Here is a 27140-nt window from a genome sequence, read left to right on the forward strand (position 1 = left end):
AAATGCTGTGAGATACACCTTGAGTGTTTGATGAGGGTCACGCTCTTCCGAATTAGGAAATAATTGGGAAATAAGTATTTTGCAACTCAACCACGTGATAAAGTCAGGTTCACAATACACCTGGGAAGATAATATGGCAGCCTAATAACATAAAATGCCCCTTTTAAAAAAAACTTCTGACATGGCATTTTTAAAAAAAACTTCTGACATGGCATTTTAGAAAAGTATAGTCTCCCATTTCTGTGCAACATTTTAATAAAATGTTTTCCCTTCCTCTCTAAGAAGGCAATAATTTCTCTAAGAAAGCAATAATTTATCACAAATCAAATACACAGGGTGGCAATTCATAATGAAAAATATGGAGCTTGTTACCAGTGCTGGAGTTCAGATTTATGCTTGCCAGGGACTCATGAAGAGGAACTTAGTTACATCACTTGTTCTCAGCTTCAGCTGCCCACAGAATTATAAAGAGCAATAGGAAAGGGAGCAAGACCTGTCAGTTGGGTTGGCAGTGTATAAGAAGTGTTTTGGTGGGAGAAAGGTTATCCAATGTTATTGCACCTGTTCCATGTCCACTTGCTCAACCCTTGCCTCTCATCACCACCTCCATCCTATTAGCACAAATACTGCTGAACGTTAAAAACAAATTACAAATGTTCACCACCTCCAGAGAAGGAAAAAAAGTCCCAGACTGAAATATTTGGTTAATTCTTTATAAGCAGTGTCAAGAAACAGAATCTAGTCCAGAATCATAGTTCACGTAACATCTAAATTCATTGGCTAGGTTTCGAGTATGTTTTGGAATAAATTTGCTCATCTTCACACCAAGATACTTAGCAGCATATTCCTCCATAACAGCACCTGCAGCAGAAAATGAACAAAAGATCATGTCTTAATGGAACAAAAAGAGTAAGAACTTTCTTGTTGGCCCATCCCATTTCAAACAGTGGCCAACCTCAGACTTCTCAGAAGCAGGGCATGAAGGCAAATAGACTTTCTCTCTGGTTGCCCCGAGCAGCCAATGTCCAGAGCCAACATTGAGATTTCAGTTTGCTATCATAGCAAAACAATGGCATATTTAAATTATCTTTTTTAACTACTCCTGTTTCCCCTCACTATCCTATATCCCCTTACAACAGCTTTCTGTGAGAGCTGACTTTTTCCCAAATCAAGATGCTGTACAAAGTCATGAGCATTATCCTTTTAAATGAATGCAGACACTATAATTATAGATAATAAGATGTTAGATGTTGCAATGCTTATACCTGTACAAAGCAGAACCTTTCCTTTAGTCAAGTATTTTATGGTTTCTGCAGTTTTTCTGAGACACTCTTCAGACAGGTAGGGTGGATCTGCTATGACAATGTCAAAACTGTGTGCTGTGAGGTTGGCCGGAAGGTTCAAGGGATTGTTGTAATCGTAGAAAACATATTCAGCTCCATACACAGAAAATCTTTGGTCATATTCCAATAAACATGTTGAAAAATCTTTGTTGTCCCGTTCTTTCAATTTCTGATAAACACTGGGTGCACTAACACATGCTATTCTGAAAAGATAAAGAAATAAAGAAAAAGGGTTCAGATATTTACCGTACTTTTCACACCATAACACTCAGGTTTTTCCCCCTAAAAGGTAAAGGGAAATGTGTGTGCGAGTTATGGAGCGAATGCAGGCAGGAGGAGCCACTCTTGCTGGCTGTTCGGCAGCCTCTCTTCCTCCGCTTGGCTCGCTAGGAAGCCGGCAACAGCTGAGCAACAGCTGAGTGTCGGGAGACAGCCTCTCTTCCTCCTGTCTGCCTGCTCTATGGCTTTTTAGCGAGGTGGGAGAAGGGAGGCAGCTCGGAAGCCGGCAAGAGCTGCGCGCAGCGTGTAAAAGCCAAGGTGGGAAAAGGGAGACAGCCTCTCTTTCTCCTGTCTGCCTGCTCTATGGCTTTTTGGTGAGGTGGGCGCTCGGAAGCCGGCAAGAGCTGCTGTCAGAGGCTCAGGAGCAGAAGAGCAGGGGAGAGAGCAAATAGAGAGCGGAGGAGAGGAATCAGAGGGGAGTGTAGGGGAATATGACAGTGGCCCGAGAGATTCCATGAGCTTCTCCAGCGAATCAGAAGATTCCCAGGAGGGGGCGCCTATGGTAAGGGCGAGGGGAGTCCCAGGGGGGACGTTCCATAAACAAGGAACCAGAGGGGAGTCCCAAAGGAGTAGCGGAGGATCAGGACCAGTTCCCCCACCAGAGCACAGTGGGGGGGAAGAGTCACATGAGTCAGGACCAGCTTCTCCTCCAGCGGGGAGAGAAGATGAGTCAGGAGTAACCACGCCCCCATCGGGGAGTGGGGAAACGGAGGGAAGGCCAGGTCCAGCTAGCCTCCCCGAAAGAGGGAGCAGTGACACAAGTGTAACGGTCAAAAGGAAAGTGGGAGGCTGCGCGCGCGTGCCAAGTTCAAATGTGGAGGAGCGCGGGACAGCAGAAAACCCGGATTGGGAGCCAGGTCCTAAAGCCCGAAGGAGGGGGGGAGAAGAGTCGGCGGACTCAGCGTCAGAAGAATCTAGGAGGGCTGAAACTCCGACTAGCAGGAGGACCCAGAGAAAGAAGGAACAGAGGAAGAGGTGGAGTAAGGCTAGAATCTTAAGCTGGTGTCAGGGGGGAGGAGATTCAGATGGGACTTCTACGGTCTAGGGCATAGACGTAGCGTTGCGCGCTGCGCATCTGGAAATGAAACTGAACTTCAATAAAGACTTTTTTACTTGAGGAAGAAGCAGCGTTGGTCTTGTGTGAGCTGGGACCTTGGGCAGCGCTGACAGCTGCGCACAGCGTGTAAAAGCCAAGGTGGGGAAAGGGAGACAGCCTCTCTTTCTCAGTGTCTGCCTGCTCTATGGCTCTCCCTTACACAAATGTAAGCAGCTCTTACTCTGCTTTCTTTACAATGAGCTGGAAGGAGGGACAAAGAGGGCATCCCCTTCCATCCCTCCCCCAGCACCTCACCAGTAAATTCAAACAAAGCGGCTTACAAGGCTCATGTCCCTGAGTCTCCTCCTCTTTTTGCTCCGAGGCAAGGCAGCTGCACAAATGTGAGTTCCCCCTCTCTCTTCCTTCCCTCCCTCCCTCCCTCTTCCAACTATTGGGGGGCAGCCAGGTAAGCCCCACCTCACATACCACAAGGGGGGTGGGGGATGATTCCCTCAAATATTTAATGGGGGGCTGAAGGCACCCAGGCCCATAGGAGTTGGCTGCTTTGCCTAGGACAAATGTGAGCTCTCCATCTCTCTTCCCTCCCTCCCTCCCTCTTCCAACTTCAATAAAATATGGGGGGGGGCAGGTACAGGTAAGCCCCATCTCACAGACTGCAATGATCTCAAGACAAAGTGCATGCACACTGGTACCTTATATGAATGGCAATGCCCATCAGCATGTGGGGAGGATGACTCCCTCAAATATTTACCGGTAATGGGGGGGGGGTGAAGGCACCTAGGCCTATAGGATTGTGAGCAACTGAACTTCATAAATTCTGACTCTAGCAGTGATGAGTTCTTGGGGTTCACAGAAGACTAGAAGAGTACTTGAACCTAAAATTCTCTCTTCATTTGTTAATGACAGTGATGATGGTTCTTAATGCCACTGTTGACTGCTGTTCACTTTACATGGTTGTAATATGATTCTGATATACCGGTTGTTTATTAAATAGTTTAGTACAACATTTGATTCAGAATATTTTTTTTCTTGTTTTCCTCCTCTAAAAACTACGTGCGTGTTATGGTTAAGTGCGTGTTATAGAGCGAAAAATACGGTAATCCAGAACTTGTGCTAAACAGTGTGTACATGGCAACCTGAAGTTCGCATTGGCATAGCAATTACTCAGAAAAGAAGGATTTCTTTTTTTCGAGTAGAAATGCTAACTTAGAATCACTGAATTTAAGAAACTTCACAAGCAACTGCAAACAAACCCTCACACACCAAGTGGATTGTATCTTCCTTATTAAGAAAGGAGAACACCCACAACTATCTGCTCCTTCAGATATGACAAGGTTAAACAATGCATTTTTATTACCCGCATATTCCCAATGATATCTCTACTGACTGCATTGTGTATATTCAACCATTAGTTTTCATGCTCCAAGAAATGCAGTCCCCACCACATGTAGGAGCCAAGGGCTGAGCTTCTGTACTGCAAAAACAGTTTATCATACAGAGGTAATGTGCACAATTAAGACTGTGGCATGTCACAGGAACCAGAAAACATTGGTCCTCCGAACAGTTCTGGAATGCCATCTTAGTCAAATTCACAATAAATATAAAATAGGTCTTAGAGATGGACAGGAGTTCTTAGCATCATTTTGCAAAGTTCCCTTGGACCTCAGAAGTGAGGCTTGAAATCCTTGCCTCAAGTCTCAGTCTCAATTCATCTGTAAAATGGAAATGTTGGTTCCTTCGTCACAGGTAGGTGATAAGGAAAGCTTTGCATGTTATATGCTATGTAGAAATCATAAACAACATTTCACAGTCCTGTGCTTTAATGATCAAAATTGTCTCACTATCAAAGCTATATTACAGTGATGTACTACAAAAAGGTTGACAGATTAACATACTACGAAAACCCCCGGAAAACAGTATTACAGTATTTTCAAAAAGACAAAAACATGTTGCTAGATTTATAGAACTCACCTGCCACCGCTTCCAACTGCTCTTGCAGCCTCGTTAGCTAAATGGAGCGCAGTTTCAGCATCATACCAAAACTGGCTCAGTTGCTGGGGGTAATAAAGCACAAATATCAGTAATACACTTTTCTTGTACAATAAATGTCAACAGAATGGGGGGAAACACATCTGACTAAGCAAAATGGGGCTCAGGGTTGTATATAGCCTCCACTACAGATATCCAATAGTTGTGTCCTTTTCTCTTTCCATTTCATTGTCCCCTAAGTAAAAAGGGCACACAGAAGAAAAAGGGAGACACAACATGTCAAATGATCATGGTAGAGATCTGAAAGGTCAGACTGTGGAAGGATCAAGATGATAAGATACAGTGGTGCCCCGCAAGACGAATGCCTCGCAAGACGGAAAACCCGCTAGGCGAAAGGGTTTTCCGTTTTGGAGGTGCTTCGCAAAACGAATTTCCTATGGGCTTGCTTCGCAAGACAAAAATGTCTTGCGAGTTCCTGCGGGGTTTTTTTCCTCCCCCCCCCTTTTCCCAAGCCGCTAAGCCGCTTATCAGCTGATCTGCTAAGCCGCTTAACAGCTGATCCGCTAAGCCGCTAATGGGCTTGCTTCGCAAGACGAAAAAACCGCAAGACGAAGAGACTCGCGGAACGGATTCTTTTCGTCTTGCGAGGCACCACTGTACAATGGACTCAGTAGACAATGCTGAGTGTGTGTGTTGGGGGGGGGGAGCCAGAGAAGCATCAGCAGCAACAGGGGTTAAAGATTGGCTGCTGGGTGCAGACAGCGGACATACACTCCTGAATCACATTCATGTTAACAATTCATAATTCTTACAGTATTTAAAATATGTACATGTGTGTGGCCCAGTCTTATGTGACACACCAGGAATTAGCTGCCAAGAGAAGTGGGCAAGGAAACTAGAATGGGAAACAAGCAGGGTGGGGGAAGACCACATGCTTGATGCTTGGAAGAAATAATGATGAGAGTTTTGTGTCCCAAACTGGGATCAAGAATACAAGTAAGATTTTCCTGGCTCCACTATTGGTTCCCCTGCACCCTCCAAATATCCAGTTCATACCCATTTCTTTGTCATGAGAAAAACTGGAAAGTACAGGTTAGGTAGAAAAAGCTGAGCCAATGATAACTTTGTTTCTTAGTATTAAATTGGATCTTTGGTTCCGCTTAATTTTTCACTGAAGGAAAAGATAATCTCTCTTCCACTTTCCCAAACTGCAAGTTTCCCATGAGGAGCAAGCTAATGAGTGGAAATAGTGCAATTATACTAATGCAGTCAATGTCTAACAAGCAGAGGAACACACACCACTATAGACAATTTGCTTGCCCAGAGTTTACATTCTCTGAACTGCTTCTCAATACAGCAAGCTGACTTTAAAACCAAAATCAAGTAAAAAATTTCATCTGAGCTGTAACAATAATGGTGGATCTCGATGTCATTTAGCAATCCAACTATTGATAAGTCTTGTTGGGTGCCTCTCTTCTCATCATTTTGTCCTGCATATCTGTGATCCTGTGCCATTCTACAGAAGTGCTACCACAAACTGTATTTTAGTCAAAATGCACCTGCTTACCCAGTTCTCTTCTATTGAGCCAAGAGAATTGTTATCAAATCTTTCTGTTGCCTTAACGTCTTCTCTCTGCTGTTGCTCAATATAGAACTCCTGCAGAGCAGATAAGGCTTCAGATGAAAGCTGAGGGACATCATCGTCACTGTCACTCATTTTCTAGACACAAAGGAAAATAAAACAACCCTTTTGTTAATTAACAAAAATCTTCAAAAGATACAGGGATTAGCTGTAAAATTATATCTCTTTGCCATAAGAGGCAGACATGAGAACATTTTCTCGTTTCTGGCAACAACAAAAATAGGAATCAAGGCAATATTTCAGAAATATTTTAAATTTCATACATTTTGACTGCCCATACATCACGGAGAGAATCTCTAGGAATCCTTATAGAAAAGGAGTTCTCAAATACTGTGGGTGTTTGCAGCTGATATTATTCCAGATTAATTCCCTTCCTATGTTATTTTCATGTTGAAGTTACATTTTAATTGGTGGGGAGCAAGAGAACTAGAAACACTCTTTAGTTTCACTTTTAAGGTGTCAAGCAAAACTATTATTTTTAAACTGTATATTTTATTATTCTCTTCTGAGCCAATATCAGCACAGCTGTCAACTTCAAAAGAAACATGTTTTCATGTCTACAAACTTCCAGCTGTGTATATTTATGGTATGTTAAACATGGTTCATAATGAAAAGTCTTGTATGGATTAAGATCATATTTGACAAATGTATGCCTAAAGCAATTTAGTAGTAGTAGTAGTAGTAGTAGTAGTAGTACAGTGGTGCCTCGCAAGACGAACGCCTCGCAAAACGAAAAACTCGCAAGACGAAAGAGTTTTCCGTTTTGGAGGTGCTTCGCAAAACGAATTTCCCTATGGGCTTGCTCCACCCCGCAAGCTCCGGGGACAGGAGGGCTTTCCTCCCGAAGTCTCCACTGTCCCGGGGCCTTTTAAAATGCTGGCGGGCGGCAGCGAAGTGTTCGCTGCCGCCCGCCAGCATTTTCAGATCGCCCGGGACAGCGGAGACTTCGGGAGGAAAGCCCTCCTGTCCCTGGAGCTTGCGGGGTGGGAGGTGGGGTGGGAGGTGGGGAGAAGGGCTTTTCTTCCCACCGCCAGGCTTCAGAACAGCCTTCTGAAGGCTGGTGGTGGGAAGAAAAGCCCTTGTCCCTGCCTTCAGAAGAGGTCGGGGGACAGACTGTCCCCGGACCTGGTCTGAAGGCGGTTTCCATAGGAACGCATTGATTGATTTTCAATGCATTCCTATGGGAAACCGTGCTTCGCAAGACGAAAAACTCGCAAGAAGAAAAAACTTGCGGAACGAATTAATTTCGTCTTGCGAGGCACCACTGTAGTAGTAATTTTATACCCCACTCATCTGGCTGGGTTTCCCCAGCCACTCTGGGCAGCTTACAGTACATATAAAAAAAATTCTAAAACTTAAGACATTAAATTTTTCCCAATACAGGGCTACCTTCAGATATCTTCTAAAAGTCTGACAGTTGTTTATTTCCTTGACATCTGATGGGAGGGCGTTCCACAGGGCAGGCGCCACTACCAAGAAGGCCCTCTGCCTGGTTCCCTGTAACCTCACTACTCGCAGTGGGGAAACTGCCAGAAGGCCCTTGGAGCTGGACCTCAGTGTCCGGGCTGAACCATGGGGGTGGAGACGCTCCTTCAGGTATACTGGGCTGAGGCTGTTTAGGGCTTTAAAGGTCAGCACCAACACTCTGAATTGTGCTTGGAAACATACTGGGAGCCAACGTATTTCAGGACCGGTATTATATGGTCTTAACGGCCACTCCCAGGCACCAGTATAGCTGCTGCATTCTGGATTAATTGTCGTTTCCATGTCACCTTCAAATGTAGCCCCATGTAGAGTGCATTGCAGTAGTCCAAGTGGGAGATGACTAGAGCATGTACCACTCTGGCAAGACAGTCCGCAGGCAGGTAGGGTCTCAGCCTGAGTACCAGATGGAGCTGGTAGACAGCTGCCCTGGACACCGAATTGACCTGAACCTCCATGGACAGCTGTGAGTCCAAAATGACTCCCAGGCTGCGCACCTGGTCCTTCAGGTGCACACTTACCCCATTCAGGACTAGGGAGTCCCCCATACCTGTCCGCCCCATCCCCCCAAAACAGTACTTCTGTCTTGTCAGGATTCAACTTCAATCTGTCAGCCCCCATCCATCTTCCAACTGCCTCCAGACACTCACACAGCTCATTCACTGCCTTCACTGGTTCCGATTTAAAAGAGAGAGCTGGGTATCATCCACATACTGATGAACACCCAGCCCAAACCCAATGATTTCTCCCAGCAGCTCCATATAGATGTTTAAAACATCTCTCAAGTGCATTACAGAAATGCTTCTTTAAAAATTATTGCCTAGTTCACCACCACTTTGGGGCTTATGTGACCAATTTATATCAGAAACATATAACCGATCGGGACACAATTTCTTCATATAACTTTGTATAGTGGTTGGCATGTGGGGTGAGGTTTGGAAATAGTCAGACTCAAGCCCCACTTCCTCATAAAGCTCATGATGCGTCGGAAGTCGCTTTGCCACTTGACCTACATTGTGTTATTGGTTTTGATTTTTATCTAAGCAGAGATGAGAAGCCTGCGTCCCGCCAGACGTTGTTGGATTACAACTCCTACCATCCCCGACTACAGACTGTGCTGAGATTGCCACAGGTTCTCCATCCCCAACCCGAGTAGTTCAAGGAAGCCACCACACTTAAGACCCTATTCGCCCAATTCATATTTGCAGTTGCTGGAGTGAAGGAAAGCCTTCCTTGACTTCTGCTCAGCTGCAAACTCAGCAGGGAACTTTGGGTCCAGCCAAGGGGCCAGGGAGAGTTTTACACTATTCCTGAAGCATTTTGGGCTCGCTGCTTCTTCTCAATACCACCCACTTGTGCAACCTTTTATACGTTCCCTCTTCCTGTCCTTTCAAAACGAAAAAGAAAAAGGGGGCACCCGGGCTAGCGACTTCGAGAGCGCCCCAAATTGCTATGCATGCATCCCTGGAAGGCGGCGTGAGGAAATCTCAGCTAAATAGAAGAAGTTTGCCACACTGAGTGCCAAAAAAACCGAAGTTTTTAAAGGAAGTGCATTGGGAACTGCGGCGTGGAGGGACTCTTCAAACACACGCAGACACACCTGACCTTCACAAGGAAATAAACACAAAATAAATAAACCCAGAGCGCTATTTGCGGGAACATGCTGCCTCACACGCCACCTTTGCCCCTGTCGCTAACCTTTTCCATGATGCTGCGAGCCCAGCCCAATGCAAACCTTCTCTCCCCACCCGCCCCGTCCCACGGCACGTCCTCTTCGTCCAACCTATTCCCCCCATAGGCACAACACTGAGAGCTGCCGGGCCTCCCCATCTCTTCTTTCGGGACTCCGCTCCTTCCCTCCTGCGCCAGCAGCCATTTCCCCTTACCCGCCACTCACCGCAGCGTGGCGGCCTCTCCGCCCGCGGCCTCCCTTCCTCAGGCTCCGCCCGCCTCCCCTCGCGAGCAGCCGGGAAGCTTCTCTCTTGCGCCCTCTAGCGCAGGGAAAGCAGCTCCTTTGCTCGCCCTGTTTGTCCCTCAGACCGAGCCTGATTTTTTTACTATTTTCTTTAATCTTGCCACCTGCGTTTATGACACACCTCATCTTTATTATTTAATTTTATATTAACGGAGTGTGGGTGGGTGGGTGGAACGGGCCAGTTAATAAACATGCAAAGCTTACCTATAAACCAATTAAGGAAAACCGACTTGGAAGCATGAGAATTAAAATAAAGAGGGGAGAGAGGCGTTTAAATAAAAGGGGGAGAGAGCTATTTGAAGGGAATAAACAGAACTCGGGGGGGGGGGGAGAAATGGGAAACGAAGGGAAGGGTTTTAAAAAATGCTATTGGAGAGAACAACATTCATTAGTTCTGTATTACAATTAAGTTCAGCTACATGACCCTGCCATTGAAAAAGACCTGAGGGGGCTTCAGTCACTCGGACTACCAGATTTATTTAGGATTGCAGTCTCCCGGGAAGTAAGACCCATTGAGCTGAATGGGGCTTGCTCCCAAGTTTAGGAATTGAATCTTCGTTCTGAGCAAGCTTTTTCTCTCTCTCCAGTTTGTACATTCGTGTAACAAATCAGTTACTGTTAAGTAGTGCTGTTCCAAATGGTTACTGAATATATAAAATTGGTTAGCCTGATGTTCACGGCTATTGCCTGGTTCGACAAAACTTCCATACTGCCCCAAGTCCTGGGCACCACTTAATATTAAATCGAGGGCTCCTGCCCCTCTGGTTGATTCAGTGGCCAACTGTTCTAGGGCAGTGTCATGCAAGGGACTGTATCCAGAAACATTACCTCTTTTGCCATAATAATTCATCCCACGAATATCAACTCCATGTTGCACAGGGCTCAAGAGGTCATATGACCGTCATTTTGTTGTTTCCTGACAGCTCCCATGGAACAAGAATTAAACTAGATCTTCAATGGGCCATCAAAATCTTACCTTGGGTTAAGAACTTAATTCGTTCCGGAGGTCCGTTTAACCTCAAACTGTTCTTAACCTGAAGCACCACTTTAGCTAATGGGACCTCCTGCTGCTGTCGCACCGCCGGAGCACGATTTCTGTTCTCATCCTGAAGCAAAGTTCTTAACCTGAGGTACTATTTCTGGGTTAGCGGAGTCTGTAACCTGAAGCGTCAGTAACCCGAGGTACCACTGTAATGTTTTATCTTGTGCCTCCTTTCACCTCAACGGTAGTACTGACAGCAACTTTGGCATGCTGGATCAAAGCATGTACAGCATTGCTTTGTTCACTATTGCTGTGTCTGGGGGCATTATTGCTCACTCCACCAGGCGTGCTGCTACCTTGGCCGCACCCATTAAAGCTCCTGGCTGGTATCTGAAGGATAGCCACCTGGTCCTCAGTTTCTTCCTTTATCAGGTACTATGGATCAGATACATTTTCCTTGGTCAAAGCTTTGTTCAGCAGGAGGGTGCTCCAGAAGAAAGTCTCAGTGTAAGGGAGGACACCTGGACAGTTACGGTAAATCCAGCCAAAGGCGACTATGGGGTGCAGCACTTATCTTGCTTTCAGGCCGAGGGAGCCGGTGTTTGCCCCCAGACAGCTTTCCAGACCAGGGTCATGTGTCCAGCATGACTAAACCACTTCTGGCGCAACAGAGCACCATGACAGAAGCCAGAGTGCATGGAAATGCCATTTACCCTACATCTGACTATAGATGGTTCCTCAGGCAAGTTCCTGACCCATATGGGGTGAGCTGCTGAATATCCCATCTTAGGATCCTTTCTGCAGAAAAATTAAATATTGGCTCTTATTTGAGTCAGGAGATTGAAAGAATCTTCCCCCTTTCTTTCTCACTGCAGGGTGGAAGGTGGGACACAGTAATCCTGATTGTAGTAGTATGTTTCTTTGGTTTGGGTGAGAGTTGTTCTCCTACTGTTCCCACTGCCATGGCCCTTTTTCTTCTTCTGTTAATTGGAACTAGTTTGTTGTGGTGAAGAGCGTATGGCTGTTGAAAGCTGGACATCACTGTTAATACATTGCTTTTTCCATCTTGGTACTGTTACGCCCTGGAATATGGAGAGGGGCTCTCTTCCTTGCAGAGAGACAGACTCTATGAATTGCATCCCCCTTGTCTACTAGTAGAACAAATGGGAAGAGCAACCCATATGTGTTTATGTCTTTGTATAGCTATAGCTTACCCACTGCTATAGCTTACCCACTGTATTTGGGGCCAAGACTGGAATACATCCACAAACGTCGGTGAAAACATCATACAAAAATGCCGAATAGATGATGCAATGCATATATAATATGCATGAACATGTTTTTCACTTTTACTTTTGAGTCCCAGAATTTTAAAGCAAGCTGGTGCACACTGTACAGGAACCTCCACACCACCTACAAACAGCAAACCGGCTGGCTGTATTACAAATCCTCTTAGTCTGCTTTGCTATGGGCAAAGGAAGTCCAATGGCTCTATGTTGTTCAGATTCCAGCCTGTGTTCAAGCCAATATTTCAGCCCAACCCGAACTCCTCGGGTGATACTTTGATGCAGTACAATTTTTGTTTGGTCTAGAGACTGCATAGAAATTTTAGTAACTACCATACTTCTTTACCAGACATGCCCCTCACATTTTCAAACCGTAAGAGTGTGGCAACAAAAACTTACACAATGAGCAAGAGACAAGGAAATACTAATATTTAAATATCTGTTCCAAAGTACACCACTACAATAAATTAGAATTAATGAACTGCTCAAGGCCCACTTTGTCTTCACTCCAAAGCAGTGTCCAACCTAGTGATAACAGAATAAACAATACAGGGAGGGAGATGCAGCCCAATATAGGAAAAAAGGCGGTAAGGGAACCCCTAGCTACTTTAAATGAATTTAAATATTCAGGGCCTGATGAGTAGCACCTGAGATCTTGTGGATGTAATCTTGTGGATGTAATCTCCATCTATAATTTTTGAGAATTCTTGAAGAATAGGTGAGGTCCCTACAGATTGGAGACGTGCAAATGTTGTCCAAATCTTCAAAAAGGGAGGGAAAGACCACCAGCTTGACATCCATCTCAGGAAAGCTCTTGGATCAGATACCGGTAATTAAACAGTCGGTCTATGAGCACTTAGAAAAGGATGCTGTGATTACAAAAACCCAACAGGAGTTTTTCAGTAAACAAGTCATGACAGAGAAATCTCGTTAGTGTATCTTGATTTCAGTAAGGCTTTTGGCAAGCTGGAATGTGTGCAGAAGAGGGCAGCCATCGATCATCAAGCCTTATGAGGAACAGTTGATAGAATTGGGTATGTTTAGCCTGGTAAAGAGGAGACTGAGGAGATATTATAGTCATCTTCAAATATCTAAAGGGCTATCATATGCAGGGTGGAGCATATATGCAGGGTTTTCCCCTCTTCTAGAAGCTAGGACTCAGACCAATGGTTTCAAGTTATAAGCTAAGAGATGCCAACGTAACATCAGGAAGAACTTTCTGACAGTATGAGCTGTTCGACAGTAGAACAGACTCCCTTGGGAGGTTGTGGACTCGCCTTCCTTGGCAGTTTTTTAAGCAGAGGTTGGAAGGCCTTCTGTCAAGTATGAGCTAGTTGAGATTCCTGCATGGAAGGTTGGAATGAATGACCCTCAAGGTCCCTTCCAACTCTACAGTTCTATGAAACTATACTCAACTACAGTACATTCTGCTGATCAGTAGGTTTTAATTCTATGCAACTTCTCTCTAGTCTACAGTACCCATGTCCGTCCTTTTATTACAAGGGCACTCAATTTAGGATCCAACAGCGTCAGCATAATTCCCCACCCCAGAACATACGTGGCTTTGCCTCAATAGCTATTCTAATAGGTAATCAATATAAGAACATACAGTGGTACCTTGGGTTAAATACTTAATTCGTTCCAGAGGTCCGTTCTTAACCTGAAACTGTTCTTAACCTGAAGCACCGCTTTAGCTAATGGGGCCTCCTGCTGCCGCCGTGCCGCCGGAGCCCGATTTCTGTTCTTATCCTGAAGCAAAGTTCTTAACCTGAGGTAATATTTCTGGGTTAGCGGAGTCTGTAACCTGAAGTGTCTGTAACCTGAAGCATATGTAACCCGAGGTACCACTGTACATTTCAAAGTGGGTGGGTAACCAATGAATAATTTCAGACATTTCTCCAGCAACAATACCACCTAATCCAGAAATTAAAGAGTATTTATTTGTTGAAGCAGAACTTGAAAATCCAGGGTTTGGGAGATAACTTCACTAGTTCTGAACAACAGCTGCTGTTCTCTCATGCCAATTTTTACAGCTTTCTGGTCTGTAAGCACCTAGCTTGCTGAATGTACTGGTCATCCATATGAGCAGCAGAATTCCCTGAGAAAACTAGTGTCTAGGATTGGCTAAAGAGACTGCTGAATATGAAATACTAGGCAATTAAAACATTCCCATATATTGAACATTATAACTGTTCCAAGAAAAGTTCAAGAGGCTTGTCTTCCACTAAATTAACCCCGCTTCCACTGACTATGACAAATACCATTCTGACATATCTGTAAAGCTGGCAGAACAGCTTCCCTTCCCATACCTTTGCAGCAGTCAGGCTGCTACCAGAAAAAGCAGGAAGAAAAATAAGATGTATTTTAGCAAAACCAGTATAATTAGAAGTAGAACAAAAATGAATTCAATAGCAAACCAATATGTACAGTGACAGATTTTCCTAAGGGAAATGGATAACCTATACACACCTACAGTATGGTTTGTTCATTCCTCATTCTTATGCTCTGTTCTAAAAGTATGAAAGGAACCAAATATAGAAATCAACGTTACGGGGGGACGGGAATGTTTAAATGTGAACAAGGTTTTGCTTTACCAGGTTAAACTAATAATCAGTGTTGATGGGTTTTTTTCCAAGTTACAGTTCTCGTCTCTAAACATGATGCGCCTATTTTAAAGACTGTAGATGGAGATATATATATATATATATATATATTTCAGTTAAAATAAGAGACAGGTACCTATTGTAACTTGCTTTCCTGAGGCAATTTGGTTTTGTTTGTTTTTAATACATATGCATTTATCAAAATATTTGCAAGACAATTCATTTCAACGGCCGTAAAGTCACAAAAGTGCATAAAAGCCTGAAGGCAGTCCGAGAGAACTTCAGCAGAACAGTCTTTCCTTAGGGTAGTAGAAGAGTACGTATAAGCATTCACCGCAGTTAAGTGTTGATCTTGTGAGAAGAGATCTTCCTAAGATTCTCTGGTAAATACAGCAATAGTTCAAAAGTAGCAAAATGCTGTTTTAAAAGCGATGGAGCAGATCAAGAAAAATGAATCATAGACACAACAGTTAAGAGCAGGTGTGACGAACATTGGATATTGGTTCCCCCGCCCCAGCTATTTTGCAGTGTTGACATTGACTTACTAAGTTGACTGAAAGAATAAACCAGACAAAAAATATTTGTACTGTAGTCTTGCTTGCAGCAACCACCTCCTGCTTCAGAACACATAGAAGACACGTAAGCCTGTTATATAATCCCACTTTTTTGGTAAAAGGCAATACAATGATTTTTAGAGTTGAAGACAGAAGCTCAGATAGTCAAACATTCATGTAGAAGCAAGCATTATTAGGTGTAATAAAGAAAAAGTTGCAATCTATACTTCCAAGACTTCTGCAATAAAACATTTTACTAGTCACCCAGCAAAGAATACCAAACCCAAAGACTGTACTGAACGATGCACATTGAAGCACCAAGATTGTGGTGCTACATTTATGGGTGTTTTTCTTTTAAAAAAAACATAACCCACTGTCAATTAAACAAAAGGTCTGATGTTTCAGTATCCAGCCAGGATTAAAAGAATGTTTCTCCTTTCCCTTCCACTCAAATGCTGTTCTAGAGAGAATTCATTTGCTGAACAAGGCAGGTTGGTAAAAATCCTACAGCAATAGTTCTTCATTAATGAGATATACAATCATAGCATGAAACTGAAAAATAGAGTGTGAGCAGGAGAAAGGGCAGTGATGGGTAAATTTAAGGGTTTCCAAGTTGATGATGCTCACCTGTGAAAAGAAACAATTATTTCTGAAACAGGCTAGCATTATTCAGTCAACGGCAAGCCTCAATAATTTGAAGACAAACTGTTAGCTGCCCAAGATTAACATGTTTTTCCAGCTCCTAAAATTGGGAAAACAAAACATCATCTAAGGTGTTGGGAAGGCAATCGTGATTTTGCAATGTAAATTGCACCCTGGTTGCCTCTTCCCAATACTGAATGCTCATTTCACTGCATTACCAAGAGCAAATGGCCCAGATTCCACTCAGATTTTGGTGGCACACAGAGGTAGAAAGCTGAGTAACTCCCAAACTGGGTTGAAAATGTGCTACTATCAACTTATCTTGAGTAGAAACAATTGGAAGAGTATTTCAGAATTCAGAGTAAAGGGAGATTGTAGTGGGAAAAGCAAGAACACGAACACCACAAAAATAAAGTTTCATAAGGAACCCTTTGCCACAAGTATTCTGGCTTCTTAGGTGACTATAACCTATGGCTTTTTAATGTCAGCTTCCTCTTTATCATGGGATATTCAATTTACTCTGATATGCAGTGGGATTCAGGAACTCTTATGCAATTTCAGCACTGTCATTCCATTTTTTGTTTAATTGAGACCAGGCTGAGAATGGAAAAGGTTTCATGTTCTACTTCAGTCTTATGGTGAATTATGTTTAAATGTACAAAATTTACAGTGCAACACTCCACATATCTACTCAGAAATAAGTCCCATTGAATTCAATGGAGCTTGCTCCTAGGGTGTGTAGGATTGCAACCTTCATGACCTACATCTTACAGGACCTTTAGCATTATGGCATTAAATTGTGTTCTGCATCATGGGGGGGGGGGAAGATTTTGCATATTTGCCAAATTTTGCATAGCATGGAAGTCCAAAAAGAACATGTTCTACTTAGAGGACTTCTCAAAATAGTGAAGAATCTCAAGTTACAGAGATGACTCCACAAACATCAGCTGGCCAACTCAACAAAATGCATACCCTTCCAGTCAGCTCAGTCAGGAAAAGCAAGTTACCAATGATTTTGTCTGTGAGACGCTTTTGCACACATAACCAATTTCTGGCGTAGAAGTAGTTCACATAACCCAACCTATTTCCAAATTAAATATTATCCTTGATTTTGCCCTTTTGCAAGACTGGAAAAACCTACCATACCTACTACACCCAATTTTAGAATTATTATACAAATGTGGACTATTAGTGTGAAACATTGCTTTGTTTGTATGTTACTGTGATCACAGGGCTTTCTTTCAGTTTACATTGTAGTCAATTAACTGTCAAATAGTATATGTTATAGTTAGCATATGGAGCTAGATTCTAAGCACTTCACAATAATATACAATTGTTTAATTGCTTGATAAGCATTATACCCAGTATTTGTGAATACGAGAAGAATAACTTTCACTTCGCTAATGGTCATGGAGGACAGAACTGCTATTAGAATTTAGGATTCTTTTTCACTGAAATGTAAACTCACACCGCCCCACCCCCCTATATTTCATTTCAACAATAATTTGTGATAATACATTTTGCTAGGAGGTATGCCTTTAAAACTTATGAACTTAGATTACAATTGTTTTCAGATTTTTAGCTCTGTTGCAAGTTGAGACCATTAAATATCCACACTTTGAATATATTTGTTTTATGTACAAAAAAACTCTTCAAGAACCAGACGGAAGAACAAATTAGAATTCCTGTTCAGTTCTTTTGGCTATAAATATGCTAACACTTCTATTGACTACCATGATGAGTTAACTTCCCCGTGCTAAATTCTCTAGTTTACTCTAGATGTATTAAACTGTGTCAGTCAGATTCATATGCTTTGAACAATCTAGCAATTAGCAGGGTGGAATTTTAAAAAGCTATCCCCAAGAGTAATGAATATTTTGGAAAGGCTGACTTTAACCTTGGGGGGAGCAGGACTGGTGTGCTTATCATGAGAACAGACATCCCATGGAAGCGTCCAAACACCACATTCAATATTTTTAAATGTTAGAATTATACAACTGTGACTTGCATAACAGATTCTTGCATAAATCAAATTTTTAAAGCAAATTCTGTAATTTCTCACTGTGTGCCAAAACAAAGTGCTCTTGTGTTAATGAACCAATTTCTTTTAAAAAAGGTCGCATGGCTTAAATTAACAGCCAACTGAAATGCATTATTATTTTTTATTGACTTCCATGAGCTTTGTTTGTGCCCCCACTAATAGAAGTACATATTATCTCATTAAAGATTGCTTTCTTTTAAAGACATGGACATAGTCAAGTAATAAAAGAGCTCTCCAGTGTGGTGAAGGTGCATAGGCACCAAGTCAGGTTTCCAGAGCTACTATAAATCTCTGAAATCAGTAAAATGCTAACATTCAGAAGCTGGAGATACATATTGTGACATCTGGAAACATGTTGGATGGGGAAAGACAAGACTGAATGTCATTTATACTTTTAAAAAATACAAAAAACAGAAAAGATAGTCAGCCTTCTTAGATATTACTAACAGTTACAAAAATTTCAGGTAAAAATGTACTGGACAGTGTCCCTTTAATATAACATACATTTAAAATGAGGAAGAAAAGTTTAAGATTACAAATAATCCATGACAACTCTTAATTTTAGAACCAGTCTGCCAAGCATTGTTGTTCACAAGTTCCATTCATTTTGCACTGGCATCTACAGAAGCCTGTAGCATATGCCCTGGAAAAAAATGGAGGCTGCAAAGCAGCAGTGTTTGGTAGATCTTTCCCCAAGCCAGCTGGAAAGGTAGAATTCTTGGGCAAGTTTCACTATTGCCTTGCAAGTTTTTTACACTTTAAAAGGAATCTTGCAGACCCGCTTATTCTCAAAGCTTCTAGAGATAACCCTCTTATCTCTATTTCCAGAAATTAGAGGTTCACATGGCACCAATTTTAATCACTAGTTATATAAACTAGAGCAGTTATACACAATAACTGAAAAATGCAATTGAGTTACACCCCAATTTGCTATGCAGTTGCCATCTGTGAAACCTAGGCTAGACATTTGCCTATTTTGCTAACCGTTAACGGCCTTCAACACAACCGGTCATGTTTTGAAAGCTGTTGTTTTAGAAACTCCCGAATTATCAAATCATTTAAAAGGACACACTCAGAATCTGTCATAATTAGAGTGAAAATGGCTTTGGTGGAGCCACAGGAACTAAATTTTCAAACAAACAGGCACCAAAGAAATTTCCTCATTCTACAAAACAACACTAACCTTAGGTTAGAAAAACAGGTGAAACAATATTAACCGAGAAGGAAGAGACTTGGGCTCAGTTCAGATGTCACAGCCAAACCATGGTCCTCAAACGAGTGGTTTTTAGTTTGGATAAAAATTATGGCTAACAGAAACCAACATTTGCACCATTCAGCCATCACTGCAAAATACGGCACATTGGGATATGAGGGGAATGCATGAGCCTGCGAGGGGAGAAGGGAATGCATGAGCCCAGGGTGTGTTCTTGAAGGCAAAGCCATGGTTTAGTGGCGGTATCTCAACTGAGCCCTACTCAGTAAGTATTTCAGAACTTATCTTACTCAAGGAAACAACTTGCTCCTGCCTGTCTTCATTCTATGAAAAGGTTTTGCAGAAACAGTGACAAATCCCTCTCTTGATTTCTGGGTTCATGGCTTACCAAGAAGGAATTAAAGAAGTTATGTTTTGGACCCTTACAAAATCCCACAACGTGTGTGTGCATGTATACACTCACGCATCAGGTAGTGTGATTAAATTTTGAGATGAACAGCTCAAGGGTGGCAAAGAATTGAAAACATGATGCTTATACAGAGGCGAGTGTTTTATACATCCCCATATAAAATGTAAAAAAATTACTACTTGGAAATATCCAATGGCGGGGGGGAATCTTGCAGAGGATGAAGCACAAGGCCTTGGAGACAAATTATCCCCTTCCTTCATCAAAACAGTTTGTTTTAACCAGCAGCATATGCATTAGCATTGGTTTAGTTTGGCTTGCAACTATTCAAAAATTCCCTGCTTCCATATTCTTGAGTTCCTGCCACTTCGTTCCCATGGCAACCTCCTATTTGGTGGGTGCAGGATGAAACCATAAAGATAATCTTACATATTATTTTTTTTAAAGTGCCAACACATTAAATGAGTGGGATCAGAGCAGCAGAAGACAAGCACCGCGGAATCTGACAGTGGTGGCAAGACATCAGACCACAGTTCGGTATTCTGAATCTTGAAGATCAAGCGTTCACGGCTTATGGCTAGACAAGTCTGACACTCGCGGAGTCTAGCCAATGAATCTAATGCCCCAACATAAAAAATAGTTTGTAGAAATTAATAATTTACACCATTTGAAACATTATTGCTTCAACAAATTCAGTCTAGTTCAGTCTAAAAATACACTGCAGTTGTGTACAACCTGGGCATGAATCAATAGATATCGAAAGTAAAATTACACATGAACTTCTCTCTTTACACTCACACGGACATAATACTCTCAAACACAGGAGGAGGGCTGCAAACAGGTACAATGGCAGCTTAATGCCAACATTCTAAAACAGTTCTGAAGACCCAAACTTGCCTTAGATTTCTCACCTAACTTACATCAGCTATTTTTATTATTATTATTATTTCTTTTAAATTAAGGCAATGAGATGGCTACAGTTCCTAAAGTTCATTTCAGGGGAAACAAAAATATACACCTTTCTTCTTTCTGAACTTTAGGGCAGCAGCATATAATGTAGAAACTTGTATTACACAAACATGCAACGCCAGGTTGATGTAAAAAAACAAACAAAAACAAAAACCCCTCCAAAAAAACAAGAATCCCCCCCAAAAACCCTAAATCCACGTTAAAAAATATCATTTGGTGTTTTCTCCTCTTCTTCTTCTTCTTCTTCTTCTTCTTCTTCTTCTTCTTCTTCTTCTCTTAATTACACACACAGTTTTCAGAGGGGGGGAAAATAAAGCTTAAAATTGTTTTACAGTTCTGTATGTGTCTAAATCACACACTAAAAGGGTTTATAGTAACAGCAACAAAATTAGGAATCTGAATCGTCACTATTTGAGGCCATTTGGGACAAGGCACTGGTTATTTTGACTGTGCCCACATCTGTATACACTTGTGGAATTCTTTTCTCTCCCTCTCTCTCTCTCTCTCTCTCTTTTTTGAAGATTTCAGTTTTTCTGTTTATTCTGTACAACATAAAAAGGTATGACAGACTGTGGCTAACAGACATTAGCAGAAGCTGATTTTAGAGTTGAGACCTCCTATTCCACTGCACTATATAAAAACTTCCAGGCTCTCTAAAATCTTGGATGGCTGCAAAAAACCCAGAAACAGGCGTTAAAATTAAGTCAGCTTTCAGCATTTTTCAGTGCATTTTGCAGAAAGGGTCAAGGTTAGGCATACAGTTCTGGTGTTTATTTTACACAGAGGAGACCACCGACATTTGACATAAAGTCTTCTAAACTTTTGAGGAAGGCCATCTTCTGCTTACGGTCCAAAGTTGGTGGAGTGCTGCTTGCAGTAAGCTTGTTGAAGGCATCTGCTAATCGCTGGTAAATTATAGGATCTTGTTGACTTGTTAATAATGTTTCAACTAATTCAGAATATTCTGCCTGTGAAGAAGAGAGTCTTTGTTACACGATAGAACACTGTAATTGATGTCCTTTTCATTTCATTATATATCATTTCCCAGTAAGCTTTAACCTTACAACAAGACCACCACATATGATAAAAAGAACCTTCTTTAAAGGATGTTTAAAATAACCTTTGTAAAAAAACTCCATAATCTTTTCTTTTGGGAATTATAGGGACAGAACTACCTACAATGTACAGAAACTTATTCATGTATGCTACTACAGCAGCTAGAATGTTACTCGCCCCAAAATGGAAAGAAGCAGAAGTCCCAGCAAAGGAAGAATGGATACAAAAAGTTATGGAATGCACAGAAATGGCAGAACTTACCAGAAGAATAAGAAATCAAGATAACAAACTTTTAATAAAATAATGGAAATGGTTTCTTGAATAGTTGCAGATAAATTGTAAACAGACAAGAACATTGGCAGGATTATTGTAATAACACGCAGTTTTGTAAGAATTTAATTTAAAGAAGATGAATAAATGAGCAAATTAAGTTAATTTGGATATGCAGAGGATACTAAAAAATAATTTAAGGAACCGCAGAAAGAGGGGGGAAGGAAGTCAAGTTTTGAAATGTTAAAATGATTGTAAGATTAGTGAAATGTATAAACTAGAAAAGTACAAAGAATATTTGAAAAACTGGGGGGGGGGACATTGTAATTGATGAAGTATCAGCACTTATATCATGTAAATCCAAAGATTTCACATAGATCCTAGTAGTATTAATAACAGCAATTCGAGGTAGGTCAATATTTAATTATTGCAGATCTGTGTGTGTGTGTGTGTGTGTGTGTGTGTGTGTGTGTGTGTGTGTAGGCTTAGGAAGAGGGTCTTGTCTCAGTCCACCAGGTGAAATTAAGGCTGAGGGTAAGGTGTGCAAGAGGGAGCTTCACTCTCCCAGACACCTCTTACTTCTTCATGCATGCACAGGTCTCTTAAGATTCCTATCCATTATTAGAATTATTCTGCATGGAAATAGGTGCTGAACATTACTGGTGAGAATAAATGCAGGATCCAAAGTTACTTGTTAACTTCCTAGAGGCAGTTTATTCTCGACTCTGACCTAAGCTGCTTGACATTTTGAGAACCATCACAGCTGTGATCATTGGAAGTGAAGAGAATAATAAAAACGCAGAAGCTCATACCTGATGCAAACATACTAACGTGTAAAACGCTTCACCCGCTGCAGCTGTCATTTCTGTATTGTGCTTTTGCAGTACCAGCATATCAAAAACCATCTAAATTGTAATAAAATGAAGTGACTTAATAACCTTGAAATCAGTTTTGTATACATGCTGACAGCTGAAAATCAGAACCTGTACTATAGAAGCCACGAGACGTCATAGCTATTCAAGACAGCCGCAATAAACAAACTTTAAAATTGCACACAGATCTGTGAGGTGGAGGGAGGGAGTTGTTGAAATCAGCTCCTGTGAATGATTCAATGCATATTCATTGAGCCAGAGTAACTACTCCTTTATTTTTATTTTGCCCTTCATATAACTATCCCAGAGAGTTTTACAATAAATTTGGCTCCTTGAATAGATATGACCGCTTTTTTGTTTGGTTGCAAACATTATTCTACATTAAATATCAGAAGAAGGAATATTACATAGTGTGTATCCTAGCTAGCAGGACCAGTGGTCAGGGATGATGGGAGCTGCAGTCCAATGGCAGCTGGAGACCCAACTTTGAGAAACAATGCTTTAGCAGAAGTGTTGTGAAAGGCAACTCCCAATCCAGTTTTTGCACATGTTCTCATTAAAACTTTTGCACAAGCTCATTTTAAGAACTTGGCACGGCTCACTAGAGTTTATACCCCACACCTTGTATTCTCCTTATTTGCCATTTCTTCTACTGCAGTACAACCTTTGAGATATTGAGATACTGCACTGTGAAGCATGTGCCAGTCGGGCAATAGTTTGGGCAACACTTTCTCCTTCCACTCATGTCTCTTTGGATTCGAGTTTCAGTTCACTTCTGATTCAGAACATGGATACTGACTTTGCTTTCTAGGGAAATAAAATGAATAGGTCCACGCCCACAACTCACAAGACAGTTAAGATACGGAACACCCCTCTCACCTTAAGAAAGTGCCTTGTTGCTAAAAAGAGGGATGAATCGGTCTCCTGTGCTTTTGCACACTGTTCTGCTAATGGGGTCAGAGCTTCCAAGCAGAGCTGGCAAACGTCCGAACTCATTCTGATTAATCAAAGTCAAGGAATCAAAAAACATTTGCTACTGAAAACAGGAATGTGGCATCAGGAAAATATTAGCAATTGGACCTTGTAACTTGCCAACTAGCTTTATAGAACACAAGACCTTCATAGAGAAATTTGTTAAAAAATTGTCACCATTCTCCTACAGGCACAAGTCCAGACTTACAGCGGACCAACTGAAATCAATGGGACAAGTTATCACAACTAACTTAAGTCAACTTGATTGCCATAGGTCCACTCTAAGAATGATTATATAATGGTTCAACCCTACAAAATGTTTCCAGAAAGGGTTTCTTAATCAATTTTTCTCATGGCTCAACTCAAATACAATTCAAGAAAGGGAAGAGAGAGTTTAGCGCTCAAACATGTACATGTAAGGGGATCAGTAGAGAGACACACATCGGCTAAAGGCAAAGGGAGGCACACAAAGTTCACCAAAAAGGATACGACGTCATCCCTAATTCTAGGGAATACATAAGGCTTTTAAACAAGTCTTCTGGAAGCTGTGGAATTTTCTCAGGGAATATTTCACAAATAAAAGTAATTAGTTTGTAGTACTGATTACACAGCGACGGAAACTATAGGAAGGAATAGAGAAATCTTGGTTAGTTAGGCTTCTTAAAATACATACTTATTCTAGCACCAGATTATAAACACCAGATTAGTAAAAAACAAAATACTACAAAATACAATATAGATGTCTTCAGTTTATACATAGTCCAGATCCTGCAGGCTAGTTCCAAATTGTTAATTCAAAACACACAGGTTACATGAAGAAAAATAATTTTAAAAGCTACGGTTTAAGAATAAAAATTGCCGAATTATGGCAGGTAGAAGTCAATTTGATGTAAAAATATTCATTTGCATTTACAGTGGTACCTTGGAAGCCAAACGCCTTGGCTCCCAAACAAATCGGCTCCTGAATGATCAAAATCCGAAAATGAGTGTTCCAGTTTTCAAATGATTTTCGGAATCCGAACATCTTGCGCGGCTTCCGATTGGTTTCGGGAGTCAAACGGACACCTGGAACGCATTTTGTTCAAGAACCAAGGTATGTCTGTATATCCAACATTTCCTCCAATGAATTCAAGGTGGTGTACTCAGTCCCACCCCCCATTTTAATTTAAAGGCATTTCTGAAAAATTACAACTGGCTTCACCAAGCCAGCCCACTGAAACTCTGGGTGGACAGAACTACCAGTGGTGGGCTTCCCAGCAGTTTCAGTCTGTCGTAGGCCCCAAATGGGGTGTTCTGACGGGGGGGTAAGAGGCTGAGGCAGCTGAAATTGAGCCTGCCCCATTGGCATTGGTCCAGATCAAAGCCTGATTGCTGTGCCAGTTCCAGGCTGCCTAGAAAAATTTGATTGTTCTGCAAGCCTCAGGCTAACACACACATGTACATATGCTGTTCAAAGCTCAGAAAAAGGAGAAAGTTTCCAGGAATGGGTTGGCATTCTCACCCAGGAACACAAGAGCAGGCAGCAGTGGAAAATGTACTGTTGTATTTAATGGCTTGGTGTATCTAGACTTGCGGGCTAAGAGTTTCAGTTGCCTTGTAAACCACCACCCTCTCTGCAATGTTGCATTCAATGGTACTTACTTTTAGCAAGTCTTGGGACATTAAAGGCAGAATTAGATTCACCCCATATAAGACAACGTCGGCCGCTGACACAGATCTACTTGTTGCCTGCCCAGGCTCATGTCCCCTAAATACTTCATCTAAAAGGAGAGGGGGATACAACAGCACATCTGAAACATGCCTCATTAAGACAAATACACATTCCCTTCCTGACAAGTCTGATATATAATGAGCACACACTCTGCTTAAAAATTATTATGCAGAAGCAACTGGAGTTCAGAACAGGCATTCTAGTAAGTCCATCTTGAACTTGACTCTGGCCACTGTAGCTGGTCTTAATTTTCTTTTCAGAGGCACTAAGAAGCAGAATGTTGCACACATACCAGTTCTGCATGTTCTGTGTCCACGACTTGGTACAGATGTATTTTTAAAGACTCACTATACGCAATGATGCAAAGAATAAATTGTGTAAAGTTACAGATGGTGGATCAGATTCTTCTTTGGACTCCACAATGGACAAAAGGAATCTGAAACCCAACTAGGAAAGGAAGGAAGGCAACTCTAAAAAGAGAACTGCCATCAATTCCAGCTAGGGGATATTGAGCAATCCAACTGCATCACAGACTTCAGTTTGTGAGTTAAAAAACAAACAAAAAATGTATTTACAATTTAAAGTTGTCTAGAAATAAATGCTTTGAATATATTTCAGAGCAAATGCCTCCTAATAATTTGGCTATAAATCTACCTTGTGGTACAACGAATCTCTTTGGTATAGGAATCTCTTTTGTACAGGAAGTACAAAATCTAGGCATTACATAAATTGGCCATGACAGTTTTCTGTAAAGTTCAGCATTATGAAGTTAAAATCTATCTCTAGGAAAGCTCAATGTAGCATCTCATATAACCTTTAATTATAAACTCGGAAAGACTTGCAGCGATAAATGATTGGACAAGAGGAAAGAAAAGGGTTACAGAAAGGAATTTATAAGTAATTCAGATCAGGGGTTGCTGAAAAAGTTTAAAACAGGGATGCAGAAAAGGGAGGCATGGGGAAGTCGTTGAAATTGGGTACATGAAAAAATTCATGAAATTATACATGTTTATATGTTTGTTTGTTTGTGTTTGTTGTTTGTAATGTCTTAAAATATATGTTGAAAAGCCAATAAAAATTTTATATATATATAAAAAAAGACTTGCAAACCTTACACAGATATAAACCAGGAATTACATGTGTATAGTCCAAAGGTGATTAACGTGAGTCATTCACATTGAAGTTTCAATTTCAAGTTTGGTGCAAAAAAAATCAAAGAATGTGAATTCACTGCATTTCCCCATTGGATAAAAGTATCTGTGCAGTTTTTGGTTGCTATCTGAACAAGTTTACCTATGAATAAACATGTGTATTAACTAATTATATAATTTTCAATGCATTAAAATTATATAATTTCCAATGCATTAAAATGAATATTCTCCTGTTTTAAATGAAAATGCTCTAATATTCTCATTAATTGAGAAAATTCTCAGGAATATTCTTGAGAGTATTCTCCAAAAGATTATTCTCGAGAATTTAACATCACTACTTACACTTAACACTTCCATTTAAGAGATTCATGCCCTGCCTTCCAGTTTATCAGAATTCCCAAAATTACACAGTATTAAAGCATGAAACTTTAAAAATACAAAAGGAGCAAGCAATGTTAAAAAAAAAAGGAGGGCAGCTTAAAAATGAGGGGGAGGGAATAGCAGGAAGTTCCATAACTTAGGTATCACTGGAGAAAAGACCCTGTTAACTTGGTTGCCACATGTCCAACATTTAGAGGGACACTGAGATCTGGGGGGAGGGGGGATTATCTCAGTTTGTTTGTATCAAAGCATGTTTCATATTGA

General features: G+C 41.4%; 2 protein-coding genes across 3 annotated transcripts in view; both read right to left on the bottom strand.

Annotated features, from left to right (window-relative positions):
* Positions 1-697: 697 nt before the first annotated feature.
* Positions 698-9788, bottom strand: EEF1AKMT1 (EEF1A lysine methyltransferase 1). 2 transcript variants are annotated; one of them, XM_053385846.1, is made up of 5 exons: positions 9690-9788; positions 6236-6388; positions 4651-4733; positions 1266-1546; positions 698-861 (listed from the first exon to the last, which is right to left on the bottom strand). In XM_053385846.1, exons 2-5 carry the CDS (start codon positions 6383-6385, stop codon positions 725-727), a joined length of 651 nt encoding a protein of 216 aa, XP_053241821.1. In that variant the 5' UTR covers positions 6386-6388; positions 9690-9788; the 3' UTR covers positions 698-724. The 2 variants fall into 2 exon arrangements, with proteins under 2 accessions (XP_053241821.1, XP_053241822.1); XM_053385847.1 differs by lacking the exon at positions 9690-9788 and adding an exon at positions 9491-9647.
* An 8194-nt stretch (positions 9789-17982) lies between these two features.
* Positions 17983-27140, bottom strand: part of XPO4 (exportin 4) — a 59822-nt gene continuing 50664 nt past the window's right edge. Inside the window, exons 19-23 of the mRNA XM_053385845.1 lie at positions 25275-25393; positions 24123-24253; positions 23541-23658; positions 22602-22694; positions 17983-21431 (exon numbers count right to left, since the gene is read on the bottom strand). Of these exons, the coding sequence (XP_053241820.1) occupies positions 21234-21431; positions 22602-22694; positions 23541-23658; positions 24123-24253; positions 25275-25393 (659 nt within the window). The 3' untranslated portion in view covers positions 17983-21233. The remainder of the gene's footprint in view (positions 21432-22601; positions 22695-23540; positions 23659-24122; positions 24254-25274; positions 25394-27140) is intronic.

Source organism: Podarcis raffonei, chromosome 4 (genome assembly GCF_027172205.1).
Source record: "Podarcis raffonei isolate rPodRaf1 chromosome 4, rPodRaf1.pri, whole genome shotgun sequence".
Taxonomy (NCBI): Eukaryota; Metazoa; Chordata; class Lepidosauria; order Squamata; family Lacertidae; genus Podarcis; species Podarcis raffonei.

What these genes read in the sequence shown, in the direction of transcription:
- EEF1AKMT1 (XM_053385847.1), bottom strand. Translation starts at nt 9,622, where the DNA reads ATGGGGAGGCCCGGCAGCTCTCAGTGTTGTGCCTATGGGGGGAATAGG. An exon ending in CTCGCAGCATCATGGAAAAG is followed by an intron (nt 6,389 to 9,490) that starts GTTAGCGACAGG and finishes CTTTGTGTCTAG; the next exon opens with AAAATGAGTGACAGTGACGA. An exon ending in AAAGGTTCTGCTTTGTACAG is followed by an intron (nt 862 to 1,265) that starts GTATAAGCATTG and finishes TTTCTGCTGCAG; the next exon opens with GTGCTGTTATGGAGGAATAT.